The sequence below is a fragment of the Apostichopus japonicus genome, chromosome 23, assembly GCF_037975245.1.
Source record: "Apostichopus japonicus isolate 1M-3 chromosome 23, ASM3797524v1, whole genome shotgun sequence".
Lineage (NCBI taxonomy): Eukaryota > Metazoa > Echinodermata > Holothuroidea > Aspidochirotida > Stichopodidae > Apostichopus > Apostichopus japonicus.
In genome coordinates this window covers 16319587-16344246 of record NC_092583.1, presented here as the reverse complement: position 1 = coordinate 16344246, position 24660 = coordinate 16319587, and the positions used below count along the sequence as shown (strand labels likewise).

Sequence of the window (24660 nt, the reverse complement as noted above, 5' to 3'; positions counted from 1 at the left end):
ATGAGAAGAAAGAGTTGTTTACCTAGTTGGTTTATAAAACTAACTTTTTTTTGGAACTTAACAAAACACACTTCTCCTGCGTTAAAGTTTCATTTCGCATCACTTCTGCCTTTGACTTTTATCATTTTAGAACAAAACTGTCCAGGGTCGATTTTGATGGGAATAACAGAGAAGTGATATCCGAGAGCTTTGCTGCGGTGCAATTAGCTGTCACAGGGAACACACTCTTTGCCATGCAGAACACAGGCTACAGGTTTTCCATTGTGAGAATGGATAAGGACACTGGAGGTGCATTTGATGTAGTAGTGAGTGTTTCTGCTAGGGCTCTGGCACTTGGAGTCTATGAAGGAGAAACAGAAACTTGTAAGTGGAAAAACATTTTGTCATTTTGCTTGATACTCTATTATAACACCCTGTTTTATCATATACAGCCCTTGTTTATTCATCTTGGTACTTCCTTGTTGTTATAGTATTATTGTATGGTCATGATTTTAATTAGCTTGACTTAATGAACATTCTCTCTGGAAACAGCCATTGAGGTTGGCTGTCAACTTGAGGTAATTTTAGTACCAAGTGACTGACTATTATTGATCAAAATAAGGTCACACAACAGATTAAGCCTTAGAGAACCAATATTCAAGTAAATAATTGACATTTCTATCCAATTTGAACAATTTTCTTTCGCATTCAGATACTTTTTTTCACATCTGTCTCACACAAATATTAAACATTTTCATTTTGAAACTTATTTCACTGAATAGGGTCTTTCCTTGTATAAAAAACATATGCCTTGTCTGGTAGCCTCTTCATATTTTTGAAGAGCGCCATCTATTACATAAATTTTGAAAGGTCTGCTGAGTAGGCTGTTGTCTCCCATCTCTATGACAGTCAGCCTGTATTGAATACCCCTCACACTGTTAGGCCCACAACCAGTAACCCTTTCATGAGGACAGAGCCATTACCCCATCGCACGACCCCATCCTTCAGTATCGACGCACAGAATGAATGAAAGCTAGCTATGGGCATGATGTTAAAAGACTACCCAAATTGATACCTCTATAAAAACTGATAATTGTAGATAAATATTCCAATGTCTGTAAGACTCCCACAACCTATCAATAAATGTTTGACCCAGTCACTTTTAGGACGTGTCCCATAATTTGCAGACTGTAACTATTTCGGCTGTGTCAAGTGATCCATATGTTTCCATATGTTTCATTTTGAGGGGCATTCATGTGATCCATATGTTTCATTTATAGGAGTGATGAGTAATTAACATTCTGGACTGAAGCAGAACAACTGTTATTTCTCCAATCTCGAGGGGGGGGGGGGGGGAAACTGGAGTGTGTTTTGTAATGAATCCCTGACGACATACATCTCTTCATAGATATTTCTTTGTTTTATGTTTGTGCATGATTATATGGTGTACAGGTTTATAAGTTTAGTGGGGAAAAAAGGATTAGGAAGGACACAAAGGGTGCTTTGACACTATTTCCGGATCAGATCTCGATGTCAAGATCTGATCCTTACGTCCAGATTCAATTGTAGTGTAAATGCAGTTCAGTTTGATCAAATGCATTTAGTTTACCCCATTGAGAGATCATCGTCTGATAACATCAGGTGATCTGATCCAGATCTAGTGTAAAAGCACCCAAAGGGGCTCAAAATCTGGATCTTCTCATTTGTGCTCTGGAACCAAAGGTCACAGCTAATAATATATATATATGAGTCACTATGTCATCATACATACAACAGCAATGTACTGTTATCATATTATTGAGATTATTGTTATCATATTATTGAGATTATTGAGATAAGTTGTTTTTTGTTGGTGTGTTTAATTTATTTAGATGTTAGTTTCTCAGTCCTTTCATATTTCATTGCATTTATTTATTTTTGTTCTATCACAACATGAGTATCACATATGACTTAGAAGGAGATAAGAAACGAACCTTGTGAAAAGAAGTGTACTGAAAAACCCTATAGGTCTTGTCGGGTAGTGACACTCCCTGAAAAAATACAGAACTTTACAATTAGAAATGAGAACCCCCCCAAAAAAAACAGAACCACCCTTCCTCTCCCTTCCCTCACCCCCCCCTTCCCCCACCAGTTTCATTTTGCAGTTCTAGTACATGTTGATGAAGTGCTTTTGTAAGCTTTTTCTAATAGCAACTAAAGAAGGCATATTATGTTTTCTTACATATTGGGTGTTGTGTATATTATTGTGTGTGCAAATGAATTCTTTTGCATTGAACTTTTTATGCAGTACTTGACATTTTCAAATTACAAGCAATTCACAGATTACATGTTTACATTAATGTGAATGCTCTGTGTTAAAGTATTACCTTTTGATCATTCAAATGTTTAGGGATGATTAGCAAATCTGAATGAAGTAGGTGTATGTGGATCTGTGCCTTCTTAATTAAGGAATGAAACAGTCTTTATTCTTTTTTAATAGGGCAGTTAATTGTGTGTTGTATTTCTTTATTATTCATTTATAAATAAGAGTAAGTATGTAATACTTTATTAAATCCCAAGAAAAGGTTAAATTATTATTTTAAAAAATTTTATACAGACGAAATGATCAAAAGATATAAAATACAAAATCAATATCATTTACACAAAAATTATCAAAATATTGTCAAACATGAGGCACAAAATAGGGCCAAACTACCATGACCTCACAAAATCCTTATTATAAAAACTAATAGCGGCACTGAAGATAGCAATGTAGCATCAGTTAGTGTGCTCCGTCGGTCATCTGCTACGTGGAATAACTCGGCCAGTCCGCTTACTATGTTAAGGATCATCTGAGTCACACCGCTAGGACCGCAAACCGGATGGAAATCTCTCCCTGATGATGATCCTTCCCGTCTGTTTTACGATGTCATCGAAACCATTTGTCCTCATTTTGAAGTGTTTCCCACCCAGTATGGGAGACATGAAGACCACACACACCGCAGCTAATAATCATTAAAAAAAATGTAGCCATGAATGATCAATAAATAGTTACACATTATTACAAGGAAAACTTAAATGTGAGCACTTTCATCCAACAAAAGTTGTGTTGGTTGGTCTTTACAAAATACACTATTAAATGATATAATATTGTAAATAATTAATACTCATTATAATTGTAAACAGAGACACAATTCCAACAACCATCATCTTTGCCCTCTGTGAGGAAAAACTCCCCCAAACAGCTAAGAAAAATCTTTTGGGAGATCAAATTTCTTGTGTAAAAGTGGTGTCTGGAAGCAACCATTTTGTAAAGTGCCACTAGGATCTGATGCCATGTACTTGCTCTTTGTTTTTCTTGTCATAAATTTTTATACAATTGTACAAATTCACACTGAATGGTAATCAGAGTTGCTTAATTTTAAGAAATCAAAAAGCCTATAATGAAAGCGACTATTACACGCACTGTAAAAACCTATACAAATTACAGTTGACGATGAAACCTGATTCCATCATTAGTTTATTCATGTTAAGTGGTTCAATATATTAGATTCAGTCATTTTCGAATCACATCTCCAATACAAAAATTAAACATTGTAATAAATAAGGAAGACATTAAAAAAATGAAAGACATCAGTGATGTCATATTTAGACTTGATCAAGCCTTGTGTGTTAAGAAACATTAAATTTGTCATATCTCCCAAAAAAATTGAAATAGGAACTTTCCTAGCAGTAACATTAACCGAAAATTATAATACCTACCTTTATAATAATTACCAAACCTAAGAACTATGACAAAAAAAAAAATGTTAATTTTTCAAGCCGCGAAAAAAAAACCTAAACTAATATAATTTGTTGACCAGACACCTTTTGACATTAATTACTTGTCAAACTGGACAAAACTTCAAAAAACAGACATTTTCCTTTGTTTTTTTAAAACCTTTTTGCCCTTTATGTTTGGTGTACATTTACACAATTACTTCAGTGCGCAGTATGTTTGGTCTATATACACAATAACTTCAGTAAAAAATACGTTTCATGTGCATGCACAATAAGTCAGTTTGGTTTATAAGCAGTAACTTAAGTATATCTCATGTTTGGTATACATACGCAATAACTTCAGTTCACATAGTCTGTTTTGTGTATAACTACAGTATATAGTTTGGTGCATATACACAATATCTTCAGTGCATTGTATGTTTGGCATATATACAATAACTAATACACTATATGTTTGGTATATACACAATAATTTCAGTACACATAGTCTGTTTTGTAGTTTGGTGCATATACACAATATCTTCAGTGCATTGTATGTTTGGCATATAAACAATAACCTATACACTGTATGTTCAGTAAATATATTCGAAATAACTTCAGTACACATATTCTGTTTTGTGTAATAACTTAAGTATATAGTGTGGTATACACAATATCTTCGGTGCATTGTATGTTTGGCATAAATACAATAACCTTTACACTGTATGTTTGATATGTATACACAATAACTTCAGTACACATAGTCTGTTTGATGTACATACACAATAACCTCCATATATAATAACAAGACACAAACAATAAATTGATGAACAAATAAAAAATTGCCAAATGTCTCATGATATCAATAGAGATAAAAAAAAATATGAAAACTTTAATGTCTTAAGCAGGATTAAGTCCAATATCATGTGTTAATTGTACAAGTAGGCTACCCTTCTTGGTGCCCAGGTCCTATTCCTTCCCTTCCAGTGTACTGAAAGTAAATCCCTCCCCCCCCCCCCCCCCCCGTGGAAAAATCTGAGCCTAAAACTGTAGCTTTTAAACTATTGCATTATGAACTGGTAGTAGTCCTTAAGGTCACTTAAGGTCAAATGACAATTAATAGCTCTTACTCAGCATTTCTTATTGTTAGTCATTGTACTCATGTCCATTTAAAACTGATGGACTATGGAAAGTTAAAGAGAACATGCAGTATTTTCACATTCAGGATTTATCAGTGGCGGAGCGTCCATACAGTCGGGGGACGGATGCCCCCCTGACGGACTCAAATGGACTGCTGGCACCCTTTTCAGCTTTTTATCACTTTTCACTTATTCGCGATTATTGACTTTTTTATTGCGCTCTACCTATTGACATTTGTCACATTTTGTTGGTTTAATGTTTCTGACAAAATACTCTAACGGCAGTCTTTAATTTATCAGCTATTTATTCTTCGTTTATCTGCAAATTAGCAAGGCTCCGCGCCAACCTGTGGTGGCGCTCCGCTTAGATAGTGTCGAAAGCGACCCTACTGACCATTCTCGCCCCCCCTCTGACCAATACCCCTAGCTCCGCCACTGGGTTTTACTGGTGAAATGGGGTTGTCTCCAGCTGATCTAGCAATGTGAAATTCATTATAGAGTTTTCCATGTAAGAACTCTAGACATATTAACAAATTTTCCTCAAATTTGAAGGGAATGTTGACAAATTTATTTAACTGTGTAGAAGGATGACTAAAGACACTAAATCAATTTTCATTTATTTTTGTTTATCGTCAAAATACATTGCTATCAGTCTCGGTTGCACTACTATACCATTTTGATGATCCTTTTAATTTATCTGAGGCTCATGAATTAAAACTGCTGGACTACTTAGTCTATCACATAACATCATTATTAAAGTTAGTTCTTCATTATGCAACACAAAACAAGTGGGAAAATAACATGTTATACAATTTTATATTTTGACACATATGTCAAGAACAAATGGTGATTGAATATGTCACCCATGAAGGGTGCTCTGTTGTTTAGACAAATAACATATTTTGGTATATTAATAAGAACTTATACAACAGTGGATTAAACTTAACATTTAGGCCTGCACTGAGGAGCCAAGGTAATTATCATTTGTCCTGAAAGAATTCCAGAGATATGAAAAAATTGGGTACACAAAGGAAACAACTTGACCCACTTTCAACCATTAGTATATATGACATGATTTTCTTAAAACCAGATTGGCTATTGAAACATTACTAGAACCCATTGTTTCTCTAACATATTAAGACAAACTGTCTGCCTAAAGGCATCGATTTAAAATGTTAGTTGTTAGTTTCTGACCAGTTACCAACTTAAACCTATTGATTTTCGACATTTATTGAATAAAAAAACAATCTACTAGAGTTCTTTCATTCATTTGTTGTTATTAAGAGAGGAGTGGATGATTCTACTTGTTCTTAAAAACCGGTTGCATTGCCCTCTCCCTCCCTTCCACTCCCCTCCTCCCCCCTTCCACTCCCCTCCTCCCCTGTACATGATTTCATCATTGTGTATGTGTTAATAGCATATAACATTTTAAAGCAAAGTCACATTTTTGTCCTGTTTCTATTTGAACCAAAACTTAATTTAGTGTCAAACTAATGATCTGCCTTGTTTCAGAGACTTGGGCATTTTATAAACCTGAAAGTTGACCAAAACCATTGCAAATTTCAACCAGAAAGTATCTTCATTCTGTTAACTTTTACCCTCTCTAAGTCTAAGTTGATTGTTACTTTACCCTATCCTGCCAATGGTATATTCCTCCATTGTACAGTTCACTGTTATCATCCTTGCTGAATTCTCTAAGAGGTTATTCCATTGTTTGTGTAGGGGAGGTTATGTAACCTTTTCTTAAAAAGTGAATTGTTATTGATTTTACATGACCAGTGCAATTCAAGTACTGACATCAGTGAGAACTTCAAGCTAGTAGAAGCTGTGTGTGTGTGTCTGTGTCTGTGTGTGCAAAAATACAGCATGCAAACATTTAAAGTCTTTTTCAAATCTTGGATTAGCCATTCTATCTCTTGCTTGGATGGTTTTCCTGGTCTCTAAATTCTGAAGCTTTTTGTGGTGATAGAATTTATATTGTGATTTGTCTTAGATCTGGAAGCACTGGGGATTTCTTCCTAACTGTTTGCTGTATTGATGCGTCCAGTTCAGCAGTTACACAAGGAATACATTCATTTTGTTTACACAACTTCAAATGGAAGAGGAGAACATTGATTTTTGAATCTTCTAGATTACAAGGAAATAAATTTATACATATTTCTTGGAGTTTGCCTCTTGGATTTTAATTATTCTTGATCATATGACTGCTCTTGCATAATCTTTCATCACATTTGCTTCAGAGAACCATTTGAGATGTGCTGCTTTACAATGCTTTGTCATCAAACAAGTCATTACCAAATTTTTATTAAGACCAAAATCTGTTTATTATCAAATTGACTTTCTATGGCAATATTTTTCTCTGCCTATCTTATATGTTTGTTGTAAATTCCTGTTGATGATAGTCTGTGCAATTCCATGTTACATTCAGTCACTTTTTGAATTGTTTGTAAAATCCAACATTTGTGAAGATTGAAGTTGACTCTAAATATATTTTATCTGCCGTCCGTCCGTCCGTATAGTGATGTGATCATAAGAATACTGTGTGTACATTGTATTAATAAAAGAAGTGAGTTCTCAGTGCCTAGTCAACCGATTAACTTCAACAGTCTACAGTGTATTTAGTTCATTGGTTCATTTTGCAACTGACTATGAATTAAGTACATCTAGTTCAAATAGTGTGGTGTACCATAGCACTCTATATATACATTGATGCAGAAAGCAACACATAAAAGAAAGGGGAAGAAATGGGAAGTGTTTCTTCAATAAAATATTTGTGTACCTGACAATATAAATCATCGTACTGCAGTGTTACTGCTGTACAGAGCAATTAGTATGGCTAGCATGAAATTTGATCCAAACCCAGCAGGGAACATTATTATCATAAAGTTGATGTTATGTGTATGTGTGTGGATGACAAGTTGTCAGAGTACAGACATTCCAAACTCTACGGTTACTGTAGCAACAGTGCCTTCCAGTTTTGAGGGGACTACCAATGCAGGTCTTTCATATCAAAGTAGTACCACGGAAGGTTAGTATTTACTCATTAAAACCATATAGTTTCTATGTGATGGATATTCAAGAGAACAATATGCTGTGAACTTTTTTCTATTTTTTTTCTTCTATTCTGTCTATTTTTTGTCGTGAATATTAATTTAGTTTGTTAAAAGCCAATTTTCGTTTCTAACAATGGAAATAGTCCACAGTTTTGAAATTAATATATTCAATTGGATTTTGGGGGATAGTTAAAGTAATGCAAAAACCTGTCTGAGTAACAAATTGTTATTTGCATGATTCAAACATTCTACCAGTTTGAATGGTTAGCAGGCATTCAATTGAAATACCAAGATGTATTTAGATGGGATAAGGTATACAGTAAAGGCTTGAGTGATTTGCCTATTGTAAGATGGCCAACCTTTTCTAAGGTTGGAAACAAAATATCTGAGATGGCTCGGTTTGGAGCCAGTTATGTCATTGTTGTGTTTGATGCAAGGAACTAAAAAGCTTGTAGGGTATATTGGTGATACAGGGTGGTAAAATAACGGACAGAGTATGGGTGATGTGGGTAGCAGTTAATAAAGCCGGTGGAGTACTTGGGTGGTGCTGGGAGTCGCAGTAATATATGGATTATGCAGGGAGATAGCAAAGTTTGTATTTAAGTAAATGGTTGATGCAGGGAGTAACCGAAGCTGGTAGAATATATATAGGTGATGCAGGGAGTTGGTGAGGTTGGAGTATATATCATGGGTGATACAGGGAGACAATAACAATAACATAACATTTGGTGATGCAGGGATGTTGTATAGCTGGTAGGGTATATTGGTGATGCAGGGAGCTGGGGAGGTTGGAGTATATATCATGGGTGATACAGGTCGAGTAACCGAAGCTGGTAGGGTATATTGGTGATGCAGGGAGCTGGGGAGGTTGGAGTATATCATGGGTGATACAGTGAGACAATAACAATAACAGAACATTTGGTGATGCAGGGATGTTGTATAGCTGGTAGGGTACAGTATATTGGTGATGCAGGGAGTTGGGGAGGTTGGAGTATATATCATGGGTGATACAGGGAGACAATAACAATAGCAGAACATTTGGGTGATGCAGGGATGTTGTATAGCTGGTAGGGGGTATATTGGTGATGCAGGGAGCTGGGGAGGTTGGAGTATATATCATGGGTGATACAGGGAGACAATAAATTTAACAATAACAGAACAATTGGTGATGCAGGGATGTTGTATAGCTGGTAGGGTATATTGGTGATGCAGGGAGCTGGGGAGGTTGGAGTATATATCATGGGTGACACAGGGAGTAACCGAAGCTGGTAGGGTATATTGGTGATGCAGGGAGCTGGGAGGTTGGAGTATATATCATGGGTGATACAGGGAGACAATAACAATAACAGAACATTTGGTGATGCAGGGATGTTGTATAGCTGGTAGAACCAGGGATGCTGAATTATATTAGGATGATGCAGGGAGCTAGTACGTCTGGATAAATGTTTGAGTGAAGATTTCTTGGGTGATGTAGGGAGATAGTTATGCTGTGTGATTCCATTCGCCATTGTGTTGAGGCTACAGTAGAGTATACTTGCAGTCTACAAAGAGCCTTTTTAGGGTCACAGTAGCTAGCAGAAAATATGAGATGTCATTCAAAGATTGGACTTGCAAGGATAAAATATTCAACAATGGATTCATTGAAGATCCCATTTCAACGCTTCTGTACCTTGTTTTTGGCCTGAATTCCTGTCGGCTATCCTGAGTAGAACGTTAAATGCAAATTGCAATATTAAAGATAAGCAATGTTCATTGTTCAGTCTTGTCGTTCTTGTTGTTCATTCATCGTCTTGTTGTTCATTCTTGTCGATATGGACACCGATTGGAACGATGTCTTGAAACGATTCATTCAGTTTTAGCTACCACCTGGTCATCCTATGTAAATAATTAATCCTCTGAAGAATATACTAGTTTTAGAATGCTTGGTACCAAATTCTCAAATTGTTTGGTTTCTTTGGAAACAGTAATTTTAATTAAACATAAACTTATCAGTTTGGAAAGCAATTTCTTTTGGCTCTTGAGCATCTTTTTTTCTAACATAACAATAAAAAAAAAACCCTTAAACAGCGAGGGTCTGAAGTTGTGATTTACCCTGTTGCTTTTTAGAAAATAAAACATTAGTTTGCACAGACTCAGGATCAAACAAAATTCTTAACGTCAGCAACTTGGCCTAGACTGAGGAACTGATGTAATGATATAATTTAGCATAAAAGTGGAATTCTAAGACTTAACCTTTAAAGGTGAATATATCTTTAAACCAAAGAGTTATGGTAAAGTGATATGCACGCACACACCTTTTTATACTCTTGAGACATCTACTGTATGCTTGATTACTCTCTTCATTGATTGATTGATTGATTGATTGATTGGAATAAAGTCAAATAAATATAATATGATACCTGTGTCTCATCACTAGACTTTTAAAAATTCTCTCTCAGTTCTCAAAATCCCAGTTCTAATAGTCCCATTTTCTAAAGGATTTTCAATAAGACAGCAGTAATGCATTTGGAAAGTATCCAAATGTCCTTAACTAACATGGTAATACAAGTTAAATATCCTGAAATATATACCCTGTAACATTTTTAATTTATTTCCTCCTTACAACTTCCTTGAAGTTAAACCTTTTAAAGGTTCTTGTATTTTGGATTCATAAAATTGCACACAATATGTAAAATTTTATTCCATTGTAGATCATAAAGTCTGACTTTAAATTGTGCAATTTTAGTATAATTAACCCAAAAATTATCATATTGCTTCTGGTACAGTATTATATATAACAATTTAGATGTGAAGTAGAACAAATTCTAAACTACTTAGAAATCAAATTGCCTTTATAAGTTTCCTTCCATTTGAAGAGTATAGTCAGGCATGTACAATTAACATTGATGTTATCTGAATGATGCAAGTGTACATCCTCAGGTGGTTGCATATAATATATCAATAATTGTTGTCAAAAGCTATTAAAATTTAATTGTGAGAAGAGGTATACTGTTACATGTACGGTACTTGTCTGCTTACTGATTATTGATGGGCTTCAAGAAAGGAAAGTCATCTTTACATCATCAAAACAGATACAACAGTTACTTATTAAAATATTCCCTGGTACTAAAAATACTCCAGCAGATCTTTGCAAAGGCAGAAGAAATTGTTGATGATGCTTTTATTGCAATTCAATATTTTAAATTCACCATTTCAAACGATTGGACTGTTCGGAAGGATGCCTAAAAAAATTTATTAAGTTTATGCTCTGTCACATTATGCAGAATGACAGTAATTATTCCTACCTTTTGAACCCAATTTTGTGTATTTATACACATTTATACACAAGCAAAAATCTTTTTAATGATTGTTGTCATGGAATAAAGCAAAACAACACCAACAACAATTATTTCAAAGGTTAAGAATTTAATTTGAGGTACAGTAGGATGTAGTCGATCTGAGTGGTCTACTTCCTGAAGCGATTCTATGCTATTGATGCAGAATATGAGCTTCTCTTAATCGCAGAACGAAATTAATTTGAAATGCATGGTCGAAGGACAAATGCCCATTTCCATGATCAAAATAAAATGAGCACACACTTCCTTCAAATTCTTAAATATCCCTGCCGGTACAAGAAAATTTCCTGGATATATACAGGCAGAAAATACTGTCATTTTCATCATTATATGAATATTTATGATAAACTTAGCTTAAGAGATAAATAGATGTGGTTTTAATCAGCTCTTGAGCTGCATCTAGGGAATTACACAAAGTTCTGTAACATGATGTAATAGTTTGGTAAAATTGAACAACAACACCACTAATTACACAATGATAGAACTGATGCATTCTTACTTATCCTTTCTGCACATATTCTCAGCATATTACAAATACTATTTTCCTGCTTTGTCTTGATATGCAAAATTTGACATTTTTCTGGGGGCTTTTTGTGCTGCATGATAAATCCAAACCATTATTTTATGAGTGTAATATATATATATATATATATATATATACATATTATCATTCCCATAGCCTTCACAGAACTTTGTGCTTTGTCCAAACCCTAGTCAAAACAACAGAAGGTGAACAAATGTTGTTTTAGTAGATGTCTTCTTAGGAAATATTTTTCTTCTCCTTATTCACAGGTGACGAAGTTTCAGTGTGCGAGGTATCAAATGGTGGATGCAGCCATAACTGTACTAGAGGTCCGAATAATGTGGCAGAATGCACGTGCCCACGAAACCTCAGATTAGTCAACCGAAAACGGCAATGTGTTGGTAAGAAAATGTCAGTTTTCTTTCCAAAAAAAATTTGACTTGTGTCAAAAGTGTTTTTTATTGACTGCTGATATTTGTATATATGTTACCATCAGCCAGCACAAGTAAAAAATTGAAGCTTTATTTATTGAATTGCACGCCTTGTGCCAACCAGCTATTTTTAACTCCATTTTGAGTCGGGTGGAAAATTTTTGTGTCCCTCCAGATGTCAAAGCCTTGTAAACTCACTCAAGAGCTGAGAAGCTTAACTGTATTTTACTTGATTAAAATCAGCCTCTGAAGAAGATCCTGCTAGAATGGAAAAGTCAGGCCCTCAAGTTTTACTTACAAGTTTAACTATAATCTATGCAGAACGTGGGATGAGGGATAAACTGCCCTCTACACTGCTGTTTTGACCGTTCGCGATAAATAGTGAGTCGATACAAAAATGTGTTTAACAATGAATATCATTACTTCAATAATCAAGTGTTAAATATTGACATGTAAAGTTGTAGTCTTATTTTAGCCAAAAGTATGTTACAGCAAAACTTCACTGAATGCATTGGAATAAGTGGAACGAAGTAAAATTACTTGTTCACACACAAAATGGGTCCAGTAAGTGGAGAACAGTAAGTGCTTAACTTCTCATATATCTTGACCCTTGGTCATAGCCCATATGAACCAGTATTCTTTTTGAAATTTAACCTTCTATGGAAGATGAAAGATGATCAATTCTAATCATGTTAAAAGTTCTCATTGTTGTCCATCAGGCATAACCTTTTCGCTCAAGAACACTCGCATAAATATCTCTTTTGGTTTTAGAAGTCGGGAGTCCTGTAGATTTATAACGAGGAAGTGATACTCTAACATATCTCAAAGATTGGATATAACCGTCGTATTTATTGTTCGTTGATGCCATCCACCTGGCACCTACTAAACCATAGTTGCTATTCATCCTTAGTACTTTTATTTACTTTTTTGTTGAAAATCAAATAAGTTGCATGGTTCAATCTGTTTGTAACTTATAAAACGGGTATCGTAAAACACTGAGTCACTCACTTTTTGGCTTCCTCATTTGGTTAATTTGAACAGCTGCTAGCATTATGGGAATGGGACTTGTATACTTACTATAGTAGGTGTTGGCTTTGAATATTGTTATTAAATGTTTCGATAAATATTGGACAATAAAGTTGTTTCAGAAGGTATGAATATTGACCAAAGTTAATTCATTGCCCTGAAATAAAAGGACTGTATATGGTGATAATGTGTGTGAGTGTATATGTGTGTATTCATGCGTGTATGTACTGTATGTATGTGATGCCCTTTACTTGTACTCATTATCGTGCTCGGTATGTGGATTCATTACAGCGAGTGCAAGGACTTCATTGTTTCTTAATATAGAGGTCAGTTATCGGAGGTCACCAGAGGTGAAAATCTGACTACCTTGTAAACAAAGTAACTACAAAAGTAAAGCTTGGAACTTGGTATTTACTTCATTCCTGGCTTACCTGTCTCCCCACAACCTTAGCACCCTTATTCTACCGTGTCTAGAATGAACTGGTAACCGTTTAACACTGTTAACCTTTTAACACTTAGGTACATATACAGTAAGAAACCCCAAATTGTACAATGGGTATATATATATATATAGTCCAACAGATGTCAAATTCTGAAAATCTTATAAACGCTATAACTATAAAGTAAAGCTTGGATGAACATCATGCATGTTATGTGGCTCTACCTTTGTAATTACAAGAATTATAATGATTTTGTAGATGTCGAAGGTCATTTGATGTCAACAGAGGTAAGAAACTTAGATGTGACAAAACTTAAATACTACAAAATCTATATTTACATTAGATTTCCATCAGTACAAGATTCCTATTATTTTATGAGCAGCTCAAAGGTCATTGAAGGTCAAGGGAAACCTCGTAAGTAGGTCTACATGACTCTTGATTATAGTGACTAGTTAGAGAAAACACAGAAGCAATTTTTAAGATAATACAATTTGTTCCCTTGGTACTCATATTGGGTATTTCACAAAAGTTAACAATATTATGAACATTAATAATTTAGTTTTGACAAACGTCAGTTTTACAATGGCAATTCACTGCTTTGGCAATTAATATTACTTCATAAATGTTCCATTTCTGTGTTTTCCAGCTGTACCTAGTTGTGCATCTGATCAGTTTACTTGTGCCAATGGAAACTGTATCCCGATGGATTTTGCCTGTGACATTGACGATGACTGTGGGGATATGTCAGACGAAAACGAAATATATTGCTGTGAGTGTTTCAAACAAAACTTTTGTTGTGCTGTTCACATGATGTTAGGCTTTTAGTGAGTAACATATAATGCAAATCACATACTGTATAGTGGATATCTATTGTGCTTGTTATAATTCTATGAACTAGTGGTGAATGTGATATTGTAATGATCCCAGTGTGCTAGTCACATAGTAGTGATGATTCCATTTTGCTAGAGTGAATTGGCCAGTTACTCATATTGCTCCCCTTCAGAGAATTCAGAACGCTGCTGCCGCGTCTAGTTATACCTGGGTATACCTGGTATATCCATATACCGTCGCACCCTAGTATGTGGATCTGCTTTTGTAAGTACAAGAGTTGTAATGATTTTGTAGAGGTCGAAGGTCATTTGATGTCTTCAGTGGTACGGAACTCTTTTGAGAAAACTTGAATCCTAAAAAATCTATACTGACAGTACTTAGACTTGCTTCAGTACAACATTCCTATTATCTAAAGGGAAGTAAAATCAATGATCCCTTCATGAATAGACAGTCAGTATTAATAGGGGATTACCCAACGCTTTTTCAAGAGTCAGAAAGGGAAACTGTTGGAAATGTTGCGTATTTTGGGCGTTGTTCTGCTGTAAATTTCTTAATTAGATATTGCTGAAATAGTATAGTCTACTTTAAAAATGTGCTGGATAATTATGTAAGTATATAGATACATGCTTGTGGAGATCATAAAATTTGACTTCATTAATATTCATGCATGTATCTGTTTTTATATTATGTTACTAAGGGAAGCCTCGCAAATCTAACCGCCGGTTCCGGGCCGGCGGAAATCTCGCACCCCTTGCTCATTATGCATGTGCATATTGGTCCCATGGTTGAATGCACACAAGCTGGTTGCCAGCCGGAGTAATGAGCACAGTGTCCTGACAACACAAGGCTGGTTATTCTTCACAAACAATGAGCAAACTTGGCCAAGTGACCGGATTAACTTTTGCGGTTTTGACAGTCAATAGAGCGGTAGTTTATGTTGCAAAGTGACTTATACACTAAAATCCGCCACTACCAAATGTCCGAGACTCAGTACTTTATATAATTCTTGCAAATCTTCCACGTTATCAAACCTCACAAATAAAATTTCTTGGGTCTCTTATGAACAATTGTGAAACTCCGCTACTCGAAAGTTCGATAAAAGCAGCCTTTACCTGGGCCTATACATTATGAGCCTTGTTCAACGAGTGGTACGTAACTATGAATTAAAAACTGAATCAGCCATTGCATTAAATATATGCCCCCAAGAACTTCAGAAAACCCATATTGACAAACCAGAATTTAAGCAAAACAATAGTTAAGCTATGCCACATATGTATGTTAAAGAGAGAACATCGACCGTAACGTTGATCTCTGAAGCTAACTGCGACATAAATTCAACGAATAAACAGATGGTTTAGGCTTGATTTTCCCATTGACTTAGTGTGTTAGGCTGCCATGTGGTTAGAGATATAAGTTACTATTCGGTGAAAATTTTAATGCATGCTAATGTGCGATACAGTTCCAGTTTATTTCTCCACATTGTATTGCATTCTTTCAAGCAGAGAACCTTCAAGCTGCTGTATAGCTCAACCCCAGTATGATAATGACATGTGTAGGCTACTCGAAAATTTTTTCCAGAAACGTAATGGTAATGCACCCACCCCACTAGGGTTGGGCGATATTTGCTTTTTAACGTCACGATAAATAGTTCAAAGATTATCGTGATATTTCGATAATTATACGATAATTTTTCCTTGTTGTTTTTAGTGTGTTCGCGAACACACTAAAAACAACTGCCGATTTCCCACCAACCCCTGTTGCGTGCGAGCATAATGGCGTGGGGTCCAGGGGCCCGGGCCGCCTTAGTGCCCCGGTGGGGTCAAGGGGTGGAACCCCCTTGTATGGGGTCCAGGGGGCAAAGGCCCCGGAAAATTTTAGTATTTTTGCTTGTCTGGCGATAAAAAATTCGCAGTTGAGGATTTAAAATACTGACAACTTTTTGAATTTAAATTGTCACGAAACTGATGAAAATTTGAAAATGACAAGTGAGAGTTGCTATATTATGTGATAAAATGAAAAGAGATTTAATCGGTCTTACAATCTTTAAAAAGTTTAACTTACAAAACTGTCGATATTATGAAACAAACTACGTTCGGCAAAGCCCCGTTTCGAGACTGCCTAACAATGAACAGCGTGTACTATACGTACATCAGTTTACAACTGCAGTGTTTACCCCTACTTAAATATCATGGTAGGCATACTGTACATGGGCTGCGGATTTTCCCAGGTACAGTACCTTGCCAAGCAACCCCCCTGTGTAACACCTGTTTGTTAACATTTTTGGCACGTTTCCAAAAAACTTTACATGGAGTAAACTATTTTGGCTCCACTCTAGAATTAATTAGGTAAGTCAGTAAAGGATCGGTAAAGTTACGCGAAATATTATCTTAGACGTTCAAGAAAAGCTATATCCCCGTAACATTAAGGTAACTAAAACACACCTCAAGCCAACCGACTCCTCCGCATGAACAAAACAATCTATTCCCCATGATACACTCGAGGCACAGTCTATACCATCGACATAGCACGATATCAAGACCCCAATAGCTACAGTATGGCTATCTTTATGAAAGTAAACCTTTTAATCCCATGTTTTAGGCCACTTGGCATGATTAACTGAATGCTAAATGTTGTTTCCATGTCCTTGTAGAAAACGTCAACTTCGCAAAATACAATTAGTTGTGTTTTTGTTGTTACGTGAGATCCGTAACCGGCGAAGTGGTTAGGCTATTTACTATACACTTAACTATGGTAGGATATTAATTTTTCTTTTTTTTTGGTGGAAATTCTAGAAAATACTTTCTTTTCCCCCCGCCAGATGTGGTCGTATGGTTTATTCATAAATGGGTGTACTAGAGCCTTGTCTACATGACATTAGTTGCATTTAGCACGATATGCCAGTTTCGCGTGAATTTTTCGAAAGTATTTTGCTCGATCTTTCGTAAAATTTGAAAGGTGTACCAACTTACTCGTACACCAATTGCTAATTTCTCTACTGGTTTTCAGAGTTGTAAAGGACGGTTTTTTTTCTACGAAGTTCAAAAGTCAGTAAATGAAGTTGATAAACTTTATTTCTTTCAATTTTCTTAACCATGGAATGCTAGAAAAAACATTTACACTTAAAACGGAGAAAGGATAATCGCATTTTTTCCACATTTATTTCAAATTTCTTTAACAAGAAATTATCGTCATTTTTTTCAATCCTCATGATGTCTACAATCTAGCTGGCTAAAACAAAAGTACAGCTTCGCTGGAGTGCGAAAAATTCCCTACAGTCAACCAATTTTTTTTTCACTTAGCTAGGTAGTTTAGGTCCTGTTCTATACAACTTAGTAGGATTATTCTAAAGTCTTCCCGTATGTTAGGCTCTGGTTCACGCTTATATGCACGTGTACAAGAAGTGAGATTGTGATTTCAGTTTTTTAGATTTTTAAATCTTAAAAATTCAGGAAACTTGTCCTTGCAAAAAGGCAACGAAAGTTTTTGTTCCTACTTGGCCGACTGGGAAAATAAGAAAGATAGCATTTTAGATTCCTGCAGTATAAATTCACATTTCCTTACTTATTTTTCACAGAAGTTTTGCTAGGATAAATTACGGCGTATAAACACACTATCTTTTTGAAACGTTCGAATACCTTGAGACTTAGCTATGATGTTTTGTTCAACTCACTATTGTGTTCAAATCGGCTTAGTAAAAACTTGACCGCGGCTGTGAATGTAACTGTATAGCGTGGAGGGTGGTTTGGAGAGAGTGTGCACTCAAGTGTGACTCATTATCTGCTTGTGGCTGTGCTCATTACAGCCGCGGAAAAATCCACCGGCCCGGACATGGCGGTTAGATTTGCGAGGCTTCCCTAAACAGACTTTGTCAACATGATAACTGATTCCTGGTACCTTCCTTAATGTGTTGCCCCATTAGTCAATATATAATCGTCTTCATTTTGGTGTGCACAAGTTCATGAATATTAATATTGATATGGCTTAATACCACACTATGAATATGTTACGGTATCGGAACCACTAGGAAATGTACTCAGATCCATTTAGAGTAGGTGATTATGTTTGTAAGCTTGCATCTCGCAAGGTCTCAAAATTAATGGAGTATCAAGTATATTGTTATGATGCCTCTCAAGAGATGTGTTACTTTTCAAAACAAACATGGATAGCACTTTTAAACCTGAACTTTGCAGACATTGTATTCTATGGTACAGTAGCTGATCTAATATACCATGTGATTGGTGCTGAATATTGTTCAAAGCTGTTTGATTGGGTTTGCATTTTATGTTGCTATAGTTACTGAACTGGATCTTTGGAGTTCTTTGTTTCTGTAGTTTGAATATTGGAAAAAAAAAAAAATTGCTGTTTTGCATTTTGCACTGGGTTGTAAATCTTGACCATACCACAAAATGTTCATATGTACTGTTGATTACCATATGCCCCGTCTTTGCAATGAACCTTTTTTGTCCCAATAATCTTAGTTGTCCCAATTTGCTAATTGTCTTTGTGAGTTTCACTGTTTTTTTAAAAAATTTTTATATTGCACCAACTCAATAGGACACATGTAATATGATATCACCATATGCGTCCCTTTGGGAAGCATGATATAATCGTCTTAAACACGCAAGCATGATTGATGTCTCCAGTATTAGCCTAATAAGCTTTGGTGGGTGAAACCTGTGGAATGAACGAGCTACTCGGGGTATTAATTAAGCTGTACAAAATGCCACCATTATGTATGTAGGCCAAGTCCTTGAAAATCCAAATTTTCTTCAAAGGGAACACCTTGGTCCCCCAGGATGATGTGTCCCACTTTTCAACCAAAGGGAACTGGTAACCCAATTTTCATGTCGATTGGACCTCCGTTTATAGTCTTAACTGAGAAATAACTAGGACGCTATCAAATTTAATCCAGTACACAAAAAACTTAATGAAATTTTTCAATTTAATTTTTTCATAAGCAATTCTGTGGGGTTATTGCTAGTTGTTTTGATTACTGATGCATTAACATCTGTGGATTGATGTAACCTTTGATGTCATCAAGTACCTCCTTAACTCCTAACTGCAGTGTTTCAAGGCTGCGACAAACTCGCAGAATGCAGCATTTGTCCTTCACAATATCACCTAAAAATCTTTTTGCCCTGAGAGTTTAAGTATTTGCATAGCTTATAAAAATAACAATGTATGTATGTATTGAGGCTGTCACACAAGTTCCTGATTCAAGGTATTACACCAAGCATAATTAGTCTGACTAATGATGATGTTTGTGAAAAGTCTCTGTTTCTGAGATTTCAATTTTCATTTTGTTCAAAACTTGAGGAATGATGGCACAATCAGTTTTGTTGTAAATACAAATAGATGGGTAAGTGCATATTGTGAGTGAAAACAGGTACTCAGACTAAGAAAGATTTGACTTTCATGTACAGCCGAGTTTTAGAAAGACAATGGATGGATGGATGGATGGATGGATGGATGGATGGATGGATGGATGGATGGATGGATGGATGGATGGATGGATGGATGGATGGATGGATGGATGGATGGATGGATGGATGGATGGATGGATGGATGGATGGATGGATGGATGGATGGATGGATGGATGGATGGATGGATGGATGTGGATGGATGGATATGGATGGATGGATGGATGGATGGATATGGATGGATATAAAATGATATGCAGGGATGGATGGGGGTGGTGGGTATCTGTTAATAATATCTTGATTGACAGGAACACTAAAATTGTTGGAATCCGCTAATAATTTACAAATTACAGTAAATATCAATAGTATGTCCAGAGTTTTCCTATCACACATCCTAACAGTTTGTACTTTGTAGCACTGATATGTCTTCTGTAATGGCCTGTTACCATGGCAACATGACCAGTTGCTACCCTGTTATTATAGCAGCGGTTATGTAATTTGTCATGTATTGTGTACAGCACTGTTTACAATCATCTGTTGGAACGTAACTGTATAACATGTTACCTGTACGAATGGACATACTGTTTCTTATTCTTTGATATTGATCTGTGTGTTCTAGTGATGGTTCGTTGGTTTCACCGTGACTGCAGGCATATTCATTAGAGAGATTACTGTATAGTCATAAAAAACATTAAACTTTGGGGAATATGCATCTATAATGTATTGTATCTATAATGTATTGAAAAACAAATAAGTGGCACGTCTGTTGTAAGCAGATAAAAAGGGCAAGTAAAAGCAGAATGTAATTTTAAAGAGATAACAGGTTAGTCTAAGATTTTATCATAGATAATACAGTGCAGGTAAAAACAGAGGAAAGTTAAAGAGATAACAGGTTAGCCTAAGATTGTAACATAGATAATACAGTGCAGATAAAAACAGAATGGAAAGTTAAAGAGATAACAGGTAAGTCTAAGATTTTATCATAGATAATACAGTGCAGGTAAAAACAGAATGGAAAGTTAAAGAGATAACAGGTTAGTCTAAGATTTTATTTTAGATAATACAGTGCAGATGAAAACAGAATGGAAAGTTAAAGAGATAACAGGTTAGTCTAAGATTTTATCATAGATAATACAGTGCAGGGAAAAACAGAGGAAAGTTTAAGAGATAACAGGTTAGTCTAAGATTTAAACATAGATATAATATAGGTGCAGGTAAAATACAACATGTTGATAAAGCCCATTCTTTTTTTTTTGTGATATGAAATTCTAAAAATTTATGATGGTTATGTTATTTTGAAAAGTACATTGCAAAATAATTGTACACGTAACATTGTACTTTACATGTCCAACACATATAACACTGTCTTTGTTTTTCATGCAATCCAATTAGTACCCAGGGTTAGGGTTAGAGGGGTAGGGTCAGAGGGCTGGGGTCAGAGGGCTGGGGTCAGAGGGCTGGGGTCAGAGAGTCAACATAAAATAACAGTTGCATATCCTATTGCCCTTTTTATAGACCTATTTTATAACCTAATACTGTAAGTATGCCTCAGAATGCACCATTTCACAGTTATAACTTTTTTCTGGAGGAGAAAACCAAACCCCTCAGGCCCCTCCCCCCCCACAAGGGATCAGACCCCTCCAATTTATAATCCTGTATTCATCCCTGCCTTCACTGTTTGAATTATGTTATGTTATGAATTATGTTATGTCTAGTTATGTTAGTAAACTTCATTCTATAAGTTAAACAGTATTAACAATATCGCAGAAATAACAAGGTAACAGAATGATAACAAGATAACAGAATGATAACAAGATTGCAGTAATAACAAGATTGCAGAAATAAATAAAACAAACCTGGTTTATACAGATTCTGACTGTTTTGCAAACTAAACAGTTAGTCAATTTTGCATCAGAACAGAATTTAAAACCTGCTTCAAAGCAGAAGTGGATTCGTTTCCTCCAACTTATTGTGACCTGAACATATACTCTGCTGCTTTCAGTTTCAAATATAATTTTTTTTTGCATGATACTGTAAATAACAAAGTCAAATAATAATATTGTTATTTTCATTGCCAATACTACAGAAAGTTTATGAAAGATTAGTTTGTGCTTAAACAAGTTTTACTTTTCATCATTCCATTTTCCAAGAACCAATTTGCGAGATAGAAATATAACTTGTGTGTTTTTTGTTTCCTTTTTGCTTTCAGTTGATCACTCCTGTGATGAGACAGAATACACTTGCGGTAACGGTCGGTGCATCCATCCTGCTTGGTTATGTGATTACGACAACGACTGCCGAGATCTTTCAGACGAAGTCGGTTGTCGTAAGGCTGCCTTTTCTGTTTTTGTTTTGTTTTTGATTCCGATTCCTTGCGAGGCATAAGGAATCTATGCATATTCTACCTATGGGAAGTCCCCCGGGAGACACGTGGCTGTGGTGCACTGTGGTGCCCCAGGAGAGATTGTTTGAATTGTGCACACTTTGGTGTGTATGTGTGACAAGTTACCAATGACCAGGGTTAAGTTGTGAAGTCGTGTGAGAGGGCCTTGGCCCTGAACAAGACTGTAAACATAACATAACATAAAAAAAAGTAATGATGAGGTTTTGAGAGTGAGTGCGTGCGTCTGTGTATGTATGTGACACTTGCTTGTAAACAAGGTAACTCAAAAATTCCATGAAGGATTAACTTCATATTTGGGGTGTGGATCTGTCTTATTTCATTTCATTCTGTTTCACCGGATTCACTCAAATGACAGTGTTCTTCACATGTTTTTATTTAACATTTCCAAAGAGACAACATTAGCTTGTAGTAGGACTTAAAGAATGTGTTACAAGTATGACTACAGCCCTGTAAGCAAAACAGACAAGAAGCTAGTATAATGAAACACTGGCTCGGAAATTTATAGATTTTGAAAAGAACAAAGAAATTTGAAATAAGGGCAGGATTCAAAGCAGTGACCTCTGGGTTAAAAACCTAGCATGCTATCAACTGAGCTATCCAGCCCTTAGTTATCCATATAGCCATTACTTAGCTGGGGGCACCAGTCAGAAGCCACAGCAACTTCAATACTACAGTGTGACCAGGGATCATGCACCAGTTTCATTTGTTACAACCTAAAACTGTTTCTTTGAAACTGTGTTAGTCGTATTCTTAGTGTTGAGTTTGCCCTTAAGAAGTAGCAGCATGCAAATACATTAGGCTAATGAATACAATCTTGTGTGCAAAGTAGACTAATGTTTGTAAATATGCTATCAATATTGTTTGAGGTCTGTTTTTCCTATTTTGCCTTCAAAATAGCAATGTTCACAGACTTTACACTGTCAATATTGTAAAGAACTCTCTCAAACTCTCATTCTCAAAATCTTGTATGAGCAGTATTTCATATCTGATACTATCGAGTGTCATCCTGTGAAATCTTTTATTTGCAATTTCATGACTAAAAAAGATTGTGTTTTTTCCTTAAAAGAATTGAATTACAGGAAAAGTTCCTTCTTTTAGTATCCATTTCTAATGACCTATGTAGGTCATATGTAATCTAATACTTGTAGGGAAAAACCTGCTAGTTGTTGGAAAACAAACCAACTGTCTCGAGGTGTGGTTCTCTACTTGTTGATTTGTGTATTCAATTTTAGGCCTCTGTTGTGTGTTTTATTGAAGGTCTGTGAAGTCAGTAAAGAAATATTCCTTAGAAAGAGTTTTGAGTTCCTTTATAATCTTGTTATTGATTTGTAGAAGTAATGTGATACATTTTGAATGTTTGGTCAGGCAGTCACTTTCAATTCCTGATTTGTAGGCTGCTTTAATGTGCCAGTTTTGTTATGATAAAGATATCTTATCTTCTTTTGCCAGTTTTGTTATTATAGAGATATTTTATCTTCTTCTTTGGAAAAGGATATTTCAGTATGAAAATAAGAGAGGATATGTTCAACCCCTCATTTTATGATCAATCACTCTGCTATTTATAAGTTAAGTATCAATAAGTTGTTTTAAGCCAGATAAATATGCATCAAGAATATGGTTATTGTGAAGTGATTTGTGAATGTGCCATCAGTGGAATATTTTGTTATACATATGAATATAAAATTTGGAATTTTTGCCTTGAAGAACTCAAACCCCAACCATGATCTTTAAACTTCTTTGAGACGAACAACTCCCTTCAACCAGCTAAGAAAAATTCTCTGTTTAAGAGATATTCTAGTTTTAAAAGTCTGTGGCTGGGAACTGTCATTTTGTATCATCTGTGATGTTGTTGCGTCACTAGGATATGAAACCTTTAATTAATTTCTCCTTGTTTTTTTTTTAAAATTAATACTTTCAAGGTAGAATGTTGCCAGTGCTGACGCTGCCACTAATGCATGGATTAGCTTAGGCCACGTAAAACAGCTTCAATTTGTTACTTTCATCATAATTTGCAAGAGCCGTCTCCATGGCAATAAACATTGCAATGAAGGAAAGAATAACATCAATGCAAAAGCGCTCTTGATGATGAAATTGTAGGTGAAGGAACGTTAAACCTGTGATATCTCCCAAATAAAATAAGATCTCTCTTAGCTGTTAGTGGAAGATAGATCAATAAATGATGCTTGGGTTTGTATCTCGTTTAAGTAAAGTGAGTTCTAACCCATTTTGCATGATTCAACGAACATTTCTGCATAAATTTATGATCTGTTGAAGATTTATTTATAGCGGCTCTCCAGCATTACAAACGAGTGCCCTGTTTTATCTGTCCTAATGTATGTA

The 24660-nt window shown here is 35.6% G+C and overlaps 1 protein-coding gene across 3 annotated transcripts in view; it reads left to right on the top strand.

Annotated features, from left to right (window-relative positions):
• The window catches only part of LOC139964780 (low-density lipoprotein receptor-related protein 2-like), a 144372-nt gene that overhangs the window by 82361 nt on the left and 37351 nt on the right, over window positions 1-24660 (top strand). For all 3 annotated transcript variants that reach the window (XM_071966743.1, XM_071966742.1, XM_071966744.1), the window contains exons 47-50: window positions 131-363; window positions 12037-12168; window positions 14311-14433; window positions 22126-22242. In XM_071966743.1, coding sequence (XP_071822844.1) covers window positions 131-363; window positions 12037-12168; window positions 14311-14433; window positions 22126-22242 — 605 coding nt within the window. The remainder of the gene's footprint in view (window positions 1-130; window positions 364-12036; window positions 12169-14310; window positions 14434-22125; window positions 22243-24660) is intronic.